This window comes from Hemitrygon akajei, chromosome 9 (assembly GCF_048418815.1).
Source record: "Hemitrygon akajei chromosome 9, sHemAka1.3, whole genome shotgun sequence".
NCBI classification, from domain to species: domain Eukaryota; kingdom Metazoa; phylum Chordata; class Chondrichthyes; order Myliobatiformes; family Dasyatidae; genus Hemitrygon; species Hemitrygon akajei.
Window position 1 is genome coordinate 115202291 of NC_133132.1, and position 15347 is coordinate 115217637.

Below are 15347 nucleotides of genomic sequence, written 5' to 3' on the forward strand. Positions count from 1 at the left end.
CCCTCCAGCACTACTCTCTGCATCCTATCACAAAGTGACTTTTTGATCCAATTAGCCAGCTTTCCTGATTGGTAAGTGTAGCTTAACCTGAAATTTAATCAGAAAGTGAATTATATGTGAAAGAAAAGGAAGGCGCATTACCAATCATTTGTGTTATCATCTGAGGACCTGTCTATAGTCATGCCATAGTGAGACTCACAGCTGAAATATTGTTCTCCCTTCCTAAGCAAGAATGTAGTTAGAGGAGAATGTTCAAAGTTTCAAAGTTCAAAGCAAAAGAATGCATTGAAAATGTCATTTTATAGCAAAATGCATGGTTGATGATTCCCTTGGCTTGGGTGTCTAGAAACAAAGCTCAGAGTCCTAAAATAAAAGGTTGCCCATTCAGGACAACAATAGGAAAAAATGGGAACACTGTAGGGGCATGAGACTTGTCCTTGCCTGGAGGCACAAAAAATTCAATGAGCTAAGAGACTTCAGTCTATGATACAACACTTCCATAATTCTGTATATGTCAGAGACATTCAAATCATTCCAAATTCTTTGAGAGTCTTAAAAGTCAGTATGCCTACAGATATGGGCTAACATGTTTTCAAAGGCATTCTATGGGCAGAACTTGACATTTTGATTAGATTCCCCTGAACTGCATTGGGCTTTTCTAGAAATCTGGAACAAAAAACACAGAAAATGCAGTAACAAGGAAACTTCTGCAAGGGTGTCATCCCAATTGAGAGTAATTTTGTGGGAATGCAGTCGGCAACAAGATGATGCATCAATTCAAAGCAATGAAATGGTTCTACCTTAAATTACCAGGATTACAGGTTTCTATCTGGGTTGGCATCCTAAACTGGAGCAGGGCTAATTTTGAGGGAATTATCTAGCAGGATCTAGCGGAAGTACATTGGGTGAGCCTGTTTGAAAGGAAAAGAACGAACAGCAAGTGGGAGGCTTTCAAGAGTGTGATAACCAGTGTCTAGAAGCAGCATGTTCCTTCTTAGGGTGAAGGTAAACCTGGAAAGTTTAGGGAACCTTAGCTGATGAGTGATATTGAGGTCCTGCTCATTAAAAAGGAAGCTTACACTGGCTTTAATTATAGAACGATTAAGAACACTCTTATCAGGAGGGCCAAGTTAGGATATGAGTTGGTCTCTAAATCCCCTTGCACCTCTGAGATGGATCTGGCAAATCTTAAGAGGTTCTACAGCTTTATTAAAAGGATGGTGGACTCTAAGCAAAGCTGAAACATAAAGGGATGAGGCCCTCCCTACCCAGCATTTTGTTAGCAAATATGCAATCACTGGAGAACAAAATTGAGGACCTGAGGGCAAGATTGCTGGATTGAAGGAAATTGTTGTGTTTGGTATTTTACAATACATCAGATACAGCAATCAGACCCAAAGGCTTCTTGATACATAAGATGGAGAGTACAGTTGATTTAGAAAAGGCAAAAGGTGGATGTGCATGTATCATGATAAACACTTTGTCGTACTCGGATATGGTAGCTTTGTCATTCTCTTGTTCCCCCAACCTTGAACCACTGGTATAGATAAGGAATGCCTACCATTCCATGCCTAGACCACATTTCAGGAAATCTGATTGCTTGGCTATCTTTCTCCTAACTGCATACAGGCAGAGGCTAAAGAGGAAAGCTCCACAGGCAAAGACTACAAAGAGGCGGGCATGTGAGGCTGACCAGCGGCAAGTGGATTGTTTCAAGTCAGTGGACTGGGCGTGTTCAAGGACTCTTCTGTGGATCTGAAAGAATACGTCACAGTTGTTACAGACTTCATAATAACAATAAGAGATTAATGTGGCCCCACAAAATCATTCAGTTTTCCTCAACTAGAAGCCTTGGATGAGCCATGGGATCTGCAATCTGCTGAGGATCAGAATAGAGGCATCCAAGTCTGGCAACCAAGGAAGTTACAAGAGGTCCAGGTATGATCTCCAGAAAGCTATCTCATGGGCAAGGTGGCAACTCTGCCTAAACTTGAAATAATGAAGGTTGCTCAACAGTTGTGGGAGGGCTTGAATGCTCAGAGTAAAATCAAGCAACATAGGGGGCTGCAGGGCTTTGCTTCCAGATGAGCTCAATGCCTTCTATGCTCGCTTTCACTGACAAAACATGGAGGAACCATCACAAACTCCCACAGCCCACAATAATCCTGTTATTTCAGTCTGAGGCTGAAATGAAAGCATCATTCAGGAGGGTGAACCCACAGAAAACATCCCACCCATATAAGGTACCTGGCGTGTTCATTGAAATCTTTAACCTCTCGTTTCGGCAATCTTAGGTACCCGCCTACGTTAAGTAGGCTTCAATTATACTGGTGACTGAGAAGAATGTGGTAACCTGCCTCAATGACATCCAGTCACACCTACATCCACAATGATGAAGAACTTTGAGAAGCTGGTGATGAAACATATTAACTCCTGCCTTAGAAGTGACTTGTATCCACTCGAATTTGCCTACCGGCACAGCAGGTACACAACAGGTGCCATTTCATTAGCTCTTCACTCAACCCTGGAACATCTGGACCGCAAAGATGCATACATCAGGATGCAACTGTAGCTTGGAATTCAATACAATCATCCCTCAAAACTAATTAATAAGCTTCAAGACTTCGGCCTTAATACATCCTTATGCAACTGGATCCTCAATTTCATCACATCATCACTTCATCAGTTCAAATTGGCAACATCTCTTCCACAATCTCCCTCAGCATAGGTGCACTGTGCTTAGCCCCCTGCTCTACTCGCTTTACGTTTATGACTGTGCAGCTAAATACAGCTTCAATGCCATATTTATGCTTGCTGACGATACCACCGTCATTTGCCAAGTCAAAACTGGTGATGAATCAGCACATAGGAGGGAGACTGAAAATCTGGCAGAGTGATGCCACAACAAAATCAGCAAGAAGTAGCTGATTATTGACTTCAGAAGGAGGAAACTGGAAGTGAGCTAGTCCTCATTGGGGGATCAGAGGTGAAGAGTATCAGCAACTTTAAATTCCTTGGTGTTATCATTACAGAGCACTGCCCTGGGCCCGGCGCGTAAGTGGAATTACAGAAAAGCATGGCAATGCCTCGACCTCCTGAGGACTTAGTGAAGATTAAACATGACATCTATAACTTCTATAGATGTGTGGTGGAAAGTATATTGACTGGCTGCATCACAGCCTGGTATAGAAACACCAATGCACTTGAATGGAAAATCCTACAAAAAGTAATAGATATGGCCCAGTCCATCATGGGTGAAGTCCTCCCCACTATCAAGCACATCTACATGGAGTTGTCTTTAAAAACTCAACTTCACTTGCCCCATTACTGAACTGTTCCCTCAACCTATGGTACTCTTCATCTCATGTTCTCAATACTTATTACTTATTTATCTTTCTTTCTTTGTAGTTGCACAGTTTGTTCTCTTTTGCACACTGGTTGTCTGCCCTATTGATGCAGTCTTTCAGTCATTCTATCATGATTATTGAATTTATGGAAATATGCCCACAAGATCTTTGATCTTTGATTGAATTTAGGGATCAGCTGGGTTGTCTATGTTTGGACCTGCAGGACATGGGTGGGATTGTTCTTGATGTTTTCTGAGAAAATCATGGCTGCTCAAGAGACTAGAAAATCAAGTTGTAAATATTCTGGAGGACATTCATTTTACCAGTGAGGAGGTACTTGCGGTGTCACAGATCATTAAGGTTGATAAGTCCCCAATGCATTCTTGAATTCTGTGGGAAGCTGAAGAAACAATTGTGGAATCCCTCATGGAGATATTTGCTTCATTGTTAGCAACTGGCGAAGTTTCCAAGAACTGAAAAGTGGTTAATGTTGTTTTGCCTTTGAAAAGGGTAGCAATTACAAGTTAGAACCACAGGCCAATCAGCCTGATAACTGTAGCGGAGAAAGTTGCTGGAGGAAATCCTGAAGGAGAGGGTCTACTAGCATTTGGATAGAGTGTCTAATCAGGAGTCATAAATGGCTTTGCACATGAGAAGTATTGCATGAGTAAACTTTAGAGATATTTGAAGTAGTAAACCAAAAGGTAGATGTTGTGTCCTTTAACTTCAGCAAGGCCTCCACCAAGATCCTTGCTGGTCTAGAAGGTTAGGTACCATGGACTCCAGTGAGAGCTTGTTAAGTGGATTCATAACTGGCTCCAAGATATGAAACAGAGGGTGGTGGTTGAAATTGTTTCTCATAATATGTTCACTTTGAACTTTCAATTGATACAGATCAATAGTCAGAAAATGAGTAAGGGGACAAATCAGCCATTATCTAAATGCATCGCAAATCTAGCTGATCAAGCTGAATGGTGTATTCTTATTTCTTTAAGTAGCTGGAAGGAATGAGATATGCATCTGGTGAATGCTCACTTAAATATTTTTCTGATGAATAGTACACATTATTGAAGATAAACTTTGGCAGTGGTAGTGAAGCAAAGTTTACGATCAAGGAATTATCACACTAATTTGGGAATAAAGATTTGATACAGTTCTAAGCACGAGCATTATCATTTTCACGATGTTTGTTAATTTCTAATTCAGTAGGAATTCATTTAAGATAAACACAGGACAGTGGAAGAATAAATGATTTATGTGGAGAAAACAGAGACAGCAAACAAGGGCTAACACAAGGGATTCTGTAGATGCCGGAAATTTATCTGTCCTGGTTTCTTGATGAAGGGTCTTAGTGTGAAATGGTGACTGTTTATTCCTCTCTATAGACATTGCCTGATCTGCTGAGTTCCTCTAACACTTATGTGAGTTACTCTTAAAAAAAGGGCTTACTTTTATGACATAATCTTTCTCCAGAAGTCATTGTAGAACAATATTAAAGAATAAATTAATTAAAGAATAAATCAATTAATTATCAAAGGACTGAATTTATTTTTGTATTTTTGTACATTGAAAAACTACTGCACTGGATATTAACTAAACTATTCTTGATGCAAAAACTTGAATTACACCAACTTTATTTAGTATTTCTTTCACTGCATCCAAAATATCCCAAGATGCTTCACAGGAAGCACCTTTATTAAAGAATTATTCAAGACCAAGCCACACAAAAAAAAAAACAGAAGGATGGACAGGTGATCAAAAACTTGGACTACTACATAGGTTTTGGAAGCTTAAAGAAAGAGAAAGATAGTGGGATGGAGATAGAAGAGTGGAGAAATTTAGGAAGGGAAGGCAGCAGAAAGTATAGTCACTCGAAGTTGAGCAATTAAATTCACAATGAGCAAAAGGCCAAAGATAAAGCAGAATGGACTCTTAAGGAAATTATGGAGCTGAAGCTGATTATGGACATTGAAATGGCAAAGATTATTAGACAATGGCAAGGGTAATATGATGCCAGCACGTTCAACAGCATCCACCCAGACTCTCTCATTTTCATTCTTGCCTTCAGATTACAAATTTATAATGTCAAAGTAAACCAACCTTTTTGAAGCTAAGTACAAGCTTTTAAATTATATATGCTTACTTATTTTAAATTTATGGGAACCCAGATGCAATTTTGCATATTTCAGATTCTTGTTAATAAATTATAGACAATTCTGTATTCACATTTAGATATGTATCCGCTCATATCTTACCATGCAAGAGTATTAAATTTATATAAAGAAAATAAAGTTGTAGAGGAAACTGCTAAAAAGAGTTGTAATTGCCTATTTTTCAATTTTTTTTAGTTTCACTCTCCCCACCTCCCACCATTAATCCTTGTAGAAGAAATATTTACCAACATTGAAGCAAATACCACAATAAACCTTCAGGACCATTTCCTATTATATTTGTCTTCAATGTTTCACCCACTCCTTCTCTCTAAAGAAAAGAATCCTTTCTGATGTGCCAGGTCAAAATGCCAAATTATTTTTTATTGTTTCATGTGAGTTTTATATCTGAGCCTTTTGACAGAACACATTTAACATGAACTTCACATAAAGCACTCAACAAGTTATACTTTCAATAGGGATTCCTTAACAGCAGTCCAAACTGAATACCAGGACCAAATTTCTTTGGCTAAGACCCAACGATGTACTATTTACTTTGGTCCTCTTCCCTTAAGTTAAGTTCAGCCATCTTAAATTTTTCCAGGCCCTAACAGTGAAGCTATGAACTAGGCAATCTTGTTAAATTGTAAGAAAGCCAAGCAATGCAAGCTTATATGAGATGCTACTTGCTTTACTTTTCCAAAGACAGCTTTTCATTGGCCAATCATTTCTCAAAGTAGTCATAAGGCTCCCTTGTCCCTTTTGCCAATCATCAAAGAAAACCATATTGAAAATACAGATCATAAAACTTTCAGAAGGCAGGATGTGCCATTGGAGAGGGGAGACCCATGGTTCAGAGGATCCAAATGCAGTTAAGGACAGTGAAAGCATTGGTCCATTTGAAATGTAAAAGACACTGAGCTAATAGATATCATCAAGCGTGCCTTCCTTCAGCTGCTAGATTTCTCAAAGCCCAGCAAACTCAGTTCACAACAATTAAATCTAAAATGTTAAAATTTGAGTCATGCAGACAAATCTGCCTATTTTTCAATGACAGGATAGTTGTCTGCACACTCAGTCCTTAACCCACCTGTACATTGAAATCAGCATTTTCATTCTCAAAATATTATCACATCTGTTATGTCTAATAAGTCTCCTCATTACATTCACATAGAAGCCATTTGGCAGAATGTCTTATCATTAGAACCCTCAAACAAGTACAGAAATATTGATTGGCTGCTGGCAAAAAAGGCCCTGCCTATCAAACCTTCCAAAAGCCAGAATTGTAATAACACTGAACACCATCTGTGATGTGGATGGAGCTAACTGAAGAAATGAAAGGTCTGAAGAAGAAACACAGTGGCTTTTGGGTTTCAATATGCAAACCACAAGATTCCATTGGTTGTACCTCGGAACACATACCAAGGCAAACATCCACTGATGTTGGAAAATCATACTTCAAAGAAGGAATCAATTTGATGTGCTCAAAAATTGTCAAAAAGTTGCTGGAACCACCAGTTAAGGGGCATACTAAGCTTGGTGCAGCTATTGTAAAGGCTCTGTGGGGTGAGTCCGCAATACAGTGTCATTCTGTACACTAAGGGGCTGGGCCCTATGTAATAACTTAGCAAATGTTCATTACTGGAATAGTTGGAATGAAGTATTCAGGCAATCTTGACATGATGTAAATTACAATGAATAAAACACTTCAAAATGTTATGATATAGAACCACATAAATGATAATAAATAAACTTAACATTTTACAAACATTTATTAGTATTTCATTTCATAAATCTACTGTATTTATGAAAATATATACTTGGGAAAAAATCTTCATCATGATCGTTTATTATTCTATCATTTTTCCTGAACATATATACTGCAGTTTATGCTGTAAGATGTTAATGACATTTACCTGATTATCATACTTGAGAGACTGGGTGCCAACCAAGAATCTAATTGCATCTGTTTCTGCAGTCTGTGGTGCTAAAGCACGTGCCTGTAAAATACAAAATTGCACAGATCTGTCTTTTTTTTGGTCTTGTCATTACATTATCTCATGTATTTGTTATATGTCAACCATGGATTTACAGTTACCCAAATCACAATTTCCACAAATCAAGAAGAAAGGAACTATTTGGCACTAAAAGGCACACGTAATTACAAAACAACTGTTCACAGCTGAGCTACTGTAAAAAGCTGGAACTATGGAACCAAGTTTGACCAACATTTGACAAAAGAGACTGTAGATGCTGAAATCTGGATTTAGAAAAAATAAATAGCCAAAAGTACTCAGTGAACGAATCCGCATTTCTGGAGGCAAAGATATGATCATTTAATCTACATGCTGATGGACCAAACGCTGCATTGAGAGATGGATAAAGAACGGATAAAACAATTACAGAATGTCTACTGTGATATTCTGATAGAGGCATTAATATACAAATTGGTCTATCTTATAATAGATCTATAATTCTGCTGTGCCTTAAGGTTTTGAAATTAACTGTAGACCTTCATGATTTCCCATCACTTTTGAAGCATTCACAATTGTGACGGCGACAAATAAAACAAGAGAAATTCTGCCAAAATTCAGTCAAAAATGGGCATTAATGCCTTATGCTAGGAATTATTTAAGCATCAGCGTCAGATAGCATATCAGGTAAAATGTGGACTTGTTTGACAAAAGTGTTGTATTATTTAGCCTGTCACAGAGGCATGATTCAGAACACGTAGGCTTGTAATTTTCTAGCCAATTCAATGCAGCCCATTCACAAATTTAAAGTAAAATATTCTGTAAATTTGTTTTCAAATGGAACATTACATCTTCTATATACCAGGTATCAAATATTTCTATGCTGATAAATATATTTAAACACATTGAGAGATAGCAGGCTTTATGGCACTTCTCTTCTGCTTTTTATCATTTCTTTGCCCAGATAACATTCCCTCATGTGCTGATATAGTGGAAGTAAAATGCACATCCCAAAGAAACTGACCATCTGCGACTGATGACCATCTATTCATTCTTGACAATCAATGGTATTGCCATAGCTAAGTGCTTCACATCAACACCATGGGAGTACGCTTGGATGAAAAATGTATCTGGATCAGGCACATCAATAAAAGTGCAGTTAGAGACTGGGTATTTTGCAGGAATAATATACCTTCTCGTTTCTAAAACCATTTCAGCATCTACAAAGCACAAGTCAAGAGATGAAAAGGAAATTGCAGCAGATGAACAATATTATCAGAGCCAGGAAGGTGTATAAAAAACACACACACACCCCCCCCCCACAAAATTAATATGAAACACAGCTAAAGGAATTTTTGGAGGAGCTGGCATACATCTGTCCAAGGTTAACTGCTTGTTTTAGATAGATATTTTATTGATCCCAAAGAAAATTACAGTGTGACAGGAGCGTTACAAGTGCACAGACATATAAATATACAAATATTATACAACCCATCGACAGATGATGCAATAGTCACAGTTCTACACACCATTCTCACACATCTGGAGAAGAAGGATGCTTATGTGAGGATGCTGTTCTTGGACTACAGTTCAGCATTCAACACCGTAATTCCCTCCAGTCTTGACACAAAGCTCAGAGACCTTGGCCTTCACCCTGCCTTGTGCAGCTGGATCCTGGAGTTCCTGTCATATTGCCAGCAGGAGGTAAGAGTGGGCTCCTTCATCTCTGCCCCACTGATCCTCAACACAGGAGCCCTTCAGGGTTGTGTCCTAAGCCCCCTCCTTTACTCTCTGTACACCCATGTCTGTGTTGCCACCCACAGCTCTGCTAATTAAATTTGCTGACAATACTACATTGATTGGCCTAATCTCAAATAATAATGAGACAGCCTGCAGAGAAGAAGTCATCACCCTGACACAGTGGTGTCAAGAAAACAACCTCTCCCTCAATGCCACAAAAACAAAGGAAATGGTTGTGGACTACAGGAGACAGGCTAACCCCTATTGACATCAATGGATCTGGGGTTAAGAGAGTGAACAGCTTCAAGTTTCTTGGCATACACATCACTGAGGATCTCACGTGGACTGTACCTACCAGCTGTGTGGTGAAAAAAGCACAGCAGTGCCTGTTTCACCTCAGACAGTTGAAGAAGTTTGGTATGGGTCCCCAAATCCTAAGGACTTTCTACAAGGGCACAATTGAGAGCATCCTGACTAGCTGCATCACTGCCTGGTATGGGAAATGTACTTTCCTCAATCCCAGGTGTCTGCAGAGAGTGGTGCAGACAGGACAGCCCAGCACTTCTGTAGATGTGAACTTCCCACTATTCCAACATTTGTAGAGTCAGGTGCGTAAAAGGATCTTTGGGGACCAAAGTCACCCCAACCACAAACTGTTCCAGCTGCTACTGTCTAGAAATAGTACTGCAGCATAAAAGCCAGAACTAACCACTCAGGAACAGCTTCTTCCACCAGGCCATCAGACTGATCAATTCACGCTGATACAATTGTATTTCTATGTTATATTGACTGTCCTTGTATACATACTATTTATTGCAAATTAATATAAATTGCACATTGCACACTTAGACGGAGACGTAACGAAAAGATTTTTACTCCTCCTGTATCTGAAGGATGTAAGTAATAAAGTCGATTCAATTCAATATTAGAAGAGAAATAAGAAAGAACAAAAAATAAGTTACCACAAACAGTCTAACAGGAGGGGGTCATCACTTCCCCAGCTAGAGGTTGACTCATTATAGAGTCCAAAGGTAAAGGGTAAGAATAGCCCCATATAGCGCTCTTTGAGGCAGCACAGTTGTCTTAGTCCATTACTAAAGTGCCAAGGGAGCACTCAGAGGGTGAGAAACATTGTCCAGAATTTCCAGAATTTTCCTTAGGGTCCTTTGTTTTACCACAGCCTCCAATGTGTCCATTTGACTCCTATAACAGAGCTAGCCTTTCTAATCAGTTTATTGAGCCCGTTGGCATCATTTATGTTGATGCCATTGCCCCAACACACCACCGCATAAAAGATTGTACTGGCAACAACAGCCTGGCAGAAAGATGAAGGCCTGCATACTCCAAAGGACCTCAGTCTTCTCAGGAAGTAGAGGCAATTCTGGCCCTTCCTGAACACAGCTGATTTTCTTTGAATCCCTGCGACCTAGTGAACTAGGCTTCAAAAATCTGCAGAACATCAGCAACCTCGGCTCCACCAAGTCTGGATTCATACTGCAAAAGCCTACATTAAAAAAGTTAACGTTCCAACTGTTGCTAGAGCAAAGTTATTCAGCAACTCCTCAAAATGTCAATAAATGTACAACTTCTTTCATAGAGATACTATTACACCACGATCAATCTATCAACAGAATGACATGTCTTTAATGACCCTGGATGTTAACCATTGGTTTACAACAAACAGACGGCATTAAGGTAGTAGTCCTCATCAATAAACAGGCAGTAAGAAACCTGAGGGTCAAATAAGCAGCTCAGTTCATAGTTGAGAACGAAATTAACACTTTACATCAATCAATCTTAAAGAAAAATTTTTTGCTAGAGTTTGAACGAAGATGTAACTGAGATACTGTACTGGTCAAAAACTGGTAAAGAGAAATTTTCAAAAGAGCTGACAAAGCATTGTCAATCTGAAATGTCAAATGATTCTCTTCCATAGATGCTGCCTGACCTGCAGAGTGTTTCCAACATGTGTCCTTATTTCAGATATCCATCATCACCAGGTTTTTAGATTCTCATTTACCAGAAAAGGTAACTGTACTTTGAGCTGATAGATCACTTCAACCTGATGCGATGCAACCTATGATGCTGAACTAGAGATATTGACCTGAATCTTATAAATCTCTACATATCTGGGATAGTACTAAGGTATGGAGGACTGCAGCTGTTACAGCCTTGTTCAAAAAAGGGAATTAACATAAGCCCAGCAACTCAAGTTAAAATTCAATTTTCAACTTTATTGACATCTGACTACATATATACAACCAAACGAAACAATGCTCCTCTGGACCACGATGTGCCCACAAAACACATATCACATGCAGCAGATAAGAAAAATTATTACCACAAATAAGTTAATAAAATATAATTCAAAGTGCATTTAGTGCACAGCACAGGTAAACGGTAAACAGCTCGCTATCGTGAGTGAGCGGGCCAGCGAAGGAGTGGAGATTTGAGGCTTTGACTCAAGAGGCTTCGACGAGAAGACGCTGAGGACGAGCTTCACTACAAGTGAGGTAAAGCCGGGTAAGTTCCTTTCAAAGGAGAAAGTTTCAAAAGTTGAGGCAAGTATTGGGTAGGTCATGGCAGCTGAGATCGGCCCTGTGGTTTGTTCATCCTGCAGCATGTGGGAAATCAGGGATACTTCCAGTGTCCCTGATGACTATGTGTGCAGGAAGTGTGCCCAACTGCAGCTTCTGGCAGACCGCATTGAGCGTCTGGAGCTGCGACTGGATTCATACTGGAGCATCCGCGATGCTGAGAAAGTCGTGAATAGCACGTTCAGTGAGTTGGCCACACGGCAGGTAAAGACTACACAGGCAGAAAGGGAAGGGGTGGCCACTAGACAGCGTAGCAGTAGGCAGGTAGTGCAGGAGTCCCCTGGGGTCATCTCCCCCCTAAACAGATATACTGTTTTGGATACTGTTGGGGGAGATGTCTCATCAGGGGAAGGCAGCAGCAGCCGAATCCACTGCACCATGGGTGGCTCTGCGGCACAGGAGGGAAGGAAAAGGAGTGGGAGAGCTATAGTGACAGGGGATTCGATTGTAAGGGGAATAGATAGGCGTTTCTGCGGCCGCAAACGAGACTCCAGGATGGTATGTTTCCTCCCTGGTGCAAGGGTCAAGGATGTCTCGGAGCGGCTGCAGGACATTCTGGAATGGGAGGGTGAACAGCCAGAGGTCGTGGTGCACATAGATACCAATGATATAGGTAAAAAATGGGATGAAGTCCTACAAGGTGAATTTAGGGAGTTAGGAGATAAACTAAAAAGTAGGACCACAAAGGTAATAATCTCTGGATTACTACCAGTGCCACGTGCTAGTCAGAGTAGAAATAGGAGGATATTTCAGATGAATACGTGGCTTGAAAAATGGTGCAAGGGGGAGGGATTCAAATTTCTGGGGCATTGGAACCAGTTCTGGGGGAGGTGGGACCGGTATAAACAGGACAGTCTGCACCTGGGCTGGACTGGAACCAATGTCCTAGGGGAAGCGTTTGCTACTGCTGTTCAGGAGGCTTTAAACTAATGTAGCAGGGGGATGGGAACAAGTGCAGAGAGACAGAGGGGTGTAAAATGACGGTAGAAGCAAAAAGCAGTAAGGTGAAAAGTAAAAGTGGCAGGCAGGCAAATCCAGGGCAAAAAGCAAAAAGAGCCACTTTTCAACATAATTGTATAAGGGCTAAGAGTGTTGTAAAAACAAGCCTGAAGGCTTTGTGTGTCAATGCAAGGAGCATTGGTAACAAGGTGGATGAATTGAATGTGCAGATAGTTATTAATGAATATGATATAGTTGGGATCACAGAGACATGGTTCCAGGGTGACCAAGGATGGGAGCTCAACATCCAGGGATATTCAATATTCAGGAGGGATAGACAGGAAAGAAAAGGAGGTGGGGTAGCATTGCTGGTTAGAGAGGAGATTAACGCAATAGAAAGGAAGGACATTAGCCTGGAGGATGTGGAATCGATATGGGTAGAGCTGCATAATACTACGGGGCAGAAAACGCTGGTGGGAGTTGTGTACAGGCCACCTAACAGTAGTAGTGAGGTTGGGGATGGCATTAAACAGGAAATTAGAAATGCGTGCAATAAAGGAACAGTAGTTATAATGGGTGACTTCAATCTACATATAGATTGGGTGAACCAAATTGGTAAGGGGGCTGAGGAAGAGGATTCTTGGAATGTATGCGGGATGGTTTTCTGAACCAACATGTTGAGGAACCAACCAGAGAGCTGACCATTCTAGATTGGGTATTGAGCAATGAGGAAGGGTTAGTTAGCAATCTTGTCGTGCGTGGCCCCTTGGGTAAGAGTGACCATAATATGGTGGAATTCTTCATTAAGATGGAGAGTGACATAGTTAATTCAGAAACAAAGGTTCTGAACTTAAAGAAGGGTAACTTTGAAGGTATGAGACGTGAATTAGCTAAGATAGACTGGCAAATGATAATTAAAGGGTTGACGGTGGATATGCAATGGCAAGCATTTAAAGATCGACTGGATGAACTACAACAATTGTTCATCCCAGATTGGCAAAAGAATAAACCGGGGAAGGTAGTGCACCCGTGGCTGACAAGGGAAATTAGGGATAGTATCAAGTCCAAAGAAGAAACACATAAATTAGCCAAAAAAAGCGGCACACCTGAGGACTGGGAGAAATTCAGAGACCAGCAGAGGAGGACAAAGGGCTTAATTAGGAAAGAGAAAAAAGATTATGAGAGAAAGCTGGCAGGGAACATAAAAACTGACTGTAAAAGCTTTTATAGATACGTGAAAAGAAAAAGATTGGTCAAGACAAATGTAGGTCCTTTACTGTCAGAAACAGATGAATTGATCATAGGGAACAAAGACGTGGCAGACCAATTGAATAACTACTTTGGTTCTGTCTTCACTAAGGAGGACATAAATAATCTTCCGGAAATAGTAAGGGACCGAGGGTCTAGTGAGATGGAGGAACTGAGGGAAATACATGTTAGTAGGGAAGTGGTGTTAGGTAAATTGAAGGGATTAAAGGCAGATAAATCCCCAGGGCCAGATGGTCTGCATCCCAGAGTGCTTAAGGAAGTAGCCCAAGAAATAGTGGATGCATTAGTGATAATTTTTCAAAACTCCTTAGATTCTGGATTAGTTCCTGAGGATTGGAGGGTGGTTAATGTAACCCCACTTTTTAAAAAAGGAGGGAGAGAGAAACCGGGGAATTATAGACCGGTTAGTCTGACATCGGTGGTGGGGAAAATGCTAGAGTCGGTTATCAAAGATGTGATAACAGCACATTTGGAAAGAGGTGAAATCATCGAACAAAGTCAGCATGGATTTGTGAAAGGAAAATCATGTCTGACGAATCTTATCAAATTTTTTGAAGATGTAACTAGTAGAGTAAATAGGGGAGAGCCAGTGGATGTGGCATATTTAGATTTTCAAAAGGCTTTTGACAAGGTCTCACACAGGAGATTAGTGTGCAAACTTAAAGCACACAGTATTGGGGGTATGGTATTGATGTGGATAGAGAATTGGTTGGCAGACAGGAAGCAAAGAGTGGGAGTAAACGGGACCTTTTCAGAATGGCAGGCAGTGATTGGTGGGCTACCGCAAGGCTCAGTGCTGGGACCCCAGTTGTTTACAATATATATTAATGATTTAGACGAGGGAATTAAATGCAGCATCTCCAAGTTTACGGATGACACGAAGATGGGCGGCGGTGTTAGCTGTGAGGAAGATGCTAAGAGGATGCAGGGTGACTTGGGTAGGTTAAGTGAGTGGGCAAATTCATGGCAGATGCAATTTAATGTGGATAAATGTGAGGTTATCCACTTCGGCTGCAAGAACAGATTATTATCTGAACAGTGGCCGATTAGGAAAAGGGGAAGTGCAACGAGACCTGGGTATCATTGTACACCTGTCATTGAAGGTGGGCATGCAGGTACAGCAGGTGGTGAAAAAGGCAAATGATATGTTGGCATTCATAGCAAAAGCATTTGAGTACAGGAGCAGGGAGGTTCTACAGCAGTTGTACAAGGCCTTGGTGAGACCGCACCTAGAATATTGTGTGCAGTTTTGGTCCCCTAATCTGAGGAAAGACATTCTTGACATAGAGGGAGTACAGAGAAGGTTCACCAGATCGATTCCTGGGATGGCAG

At 40.6% G+C, this 15347-nt stretch overlaps 1 protein-coding gene across 2 annotated transcripts in view; it reads right to left on the reverse strand.

The window, feature by feature from the left end:
• Positions 1–15347, reverse strand: part of eipr1 (EARP complex and GARP complex interacting protein 1) — a 98723-nt gene that overhangs the window by 78540 nt on the left and 4836 nt on the right. The window contains exons 2-3 of one of the 2 annotated variants that reach the window (XM_073056822.1): positions 8495–8600; positions 7414–7497 (exon numbers count right to left, since the gene is read on the reverse strand). In XM_073056822.1, coding sequence (XP_072912923.1) covers positions 7414–7497; positions 8495–8497 — 87 coding nt within the window. In that variant the 5' untranslated portion in view covers positions 8498–8600. The remainder of the gene's footprint in view (positions 1–7413; positions 7498–8494; positions 8601–15347) is intronic. The other variant, XM_073056821.1, reaches the window with a different exon arrangement.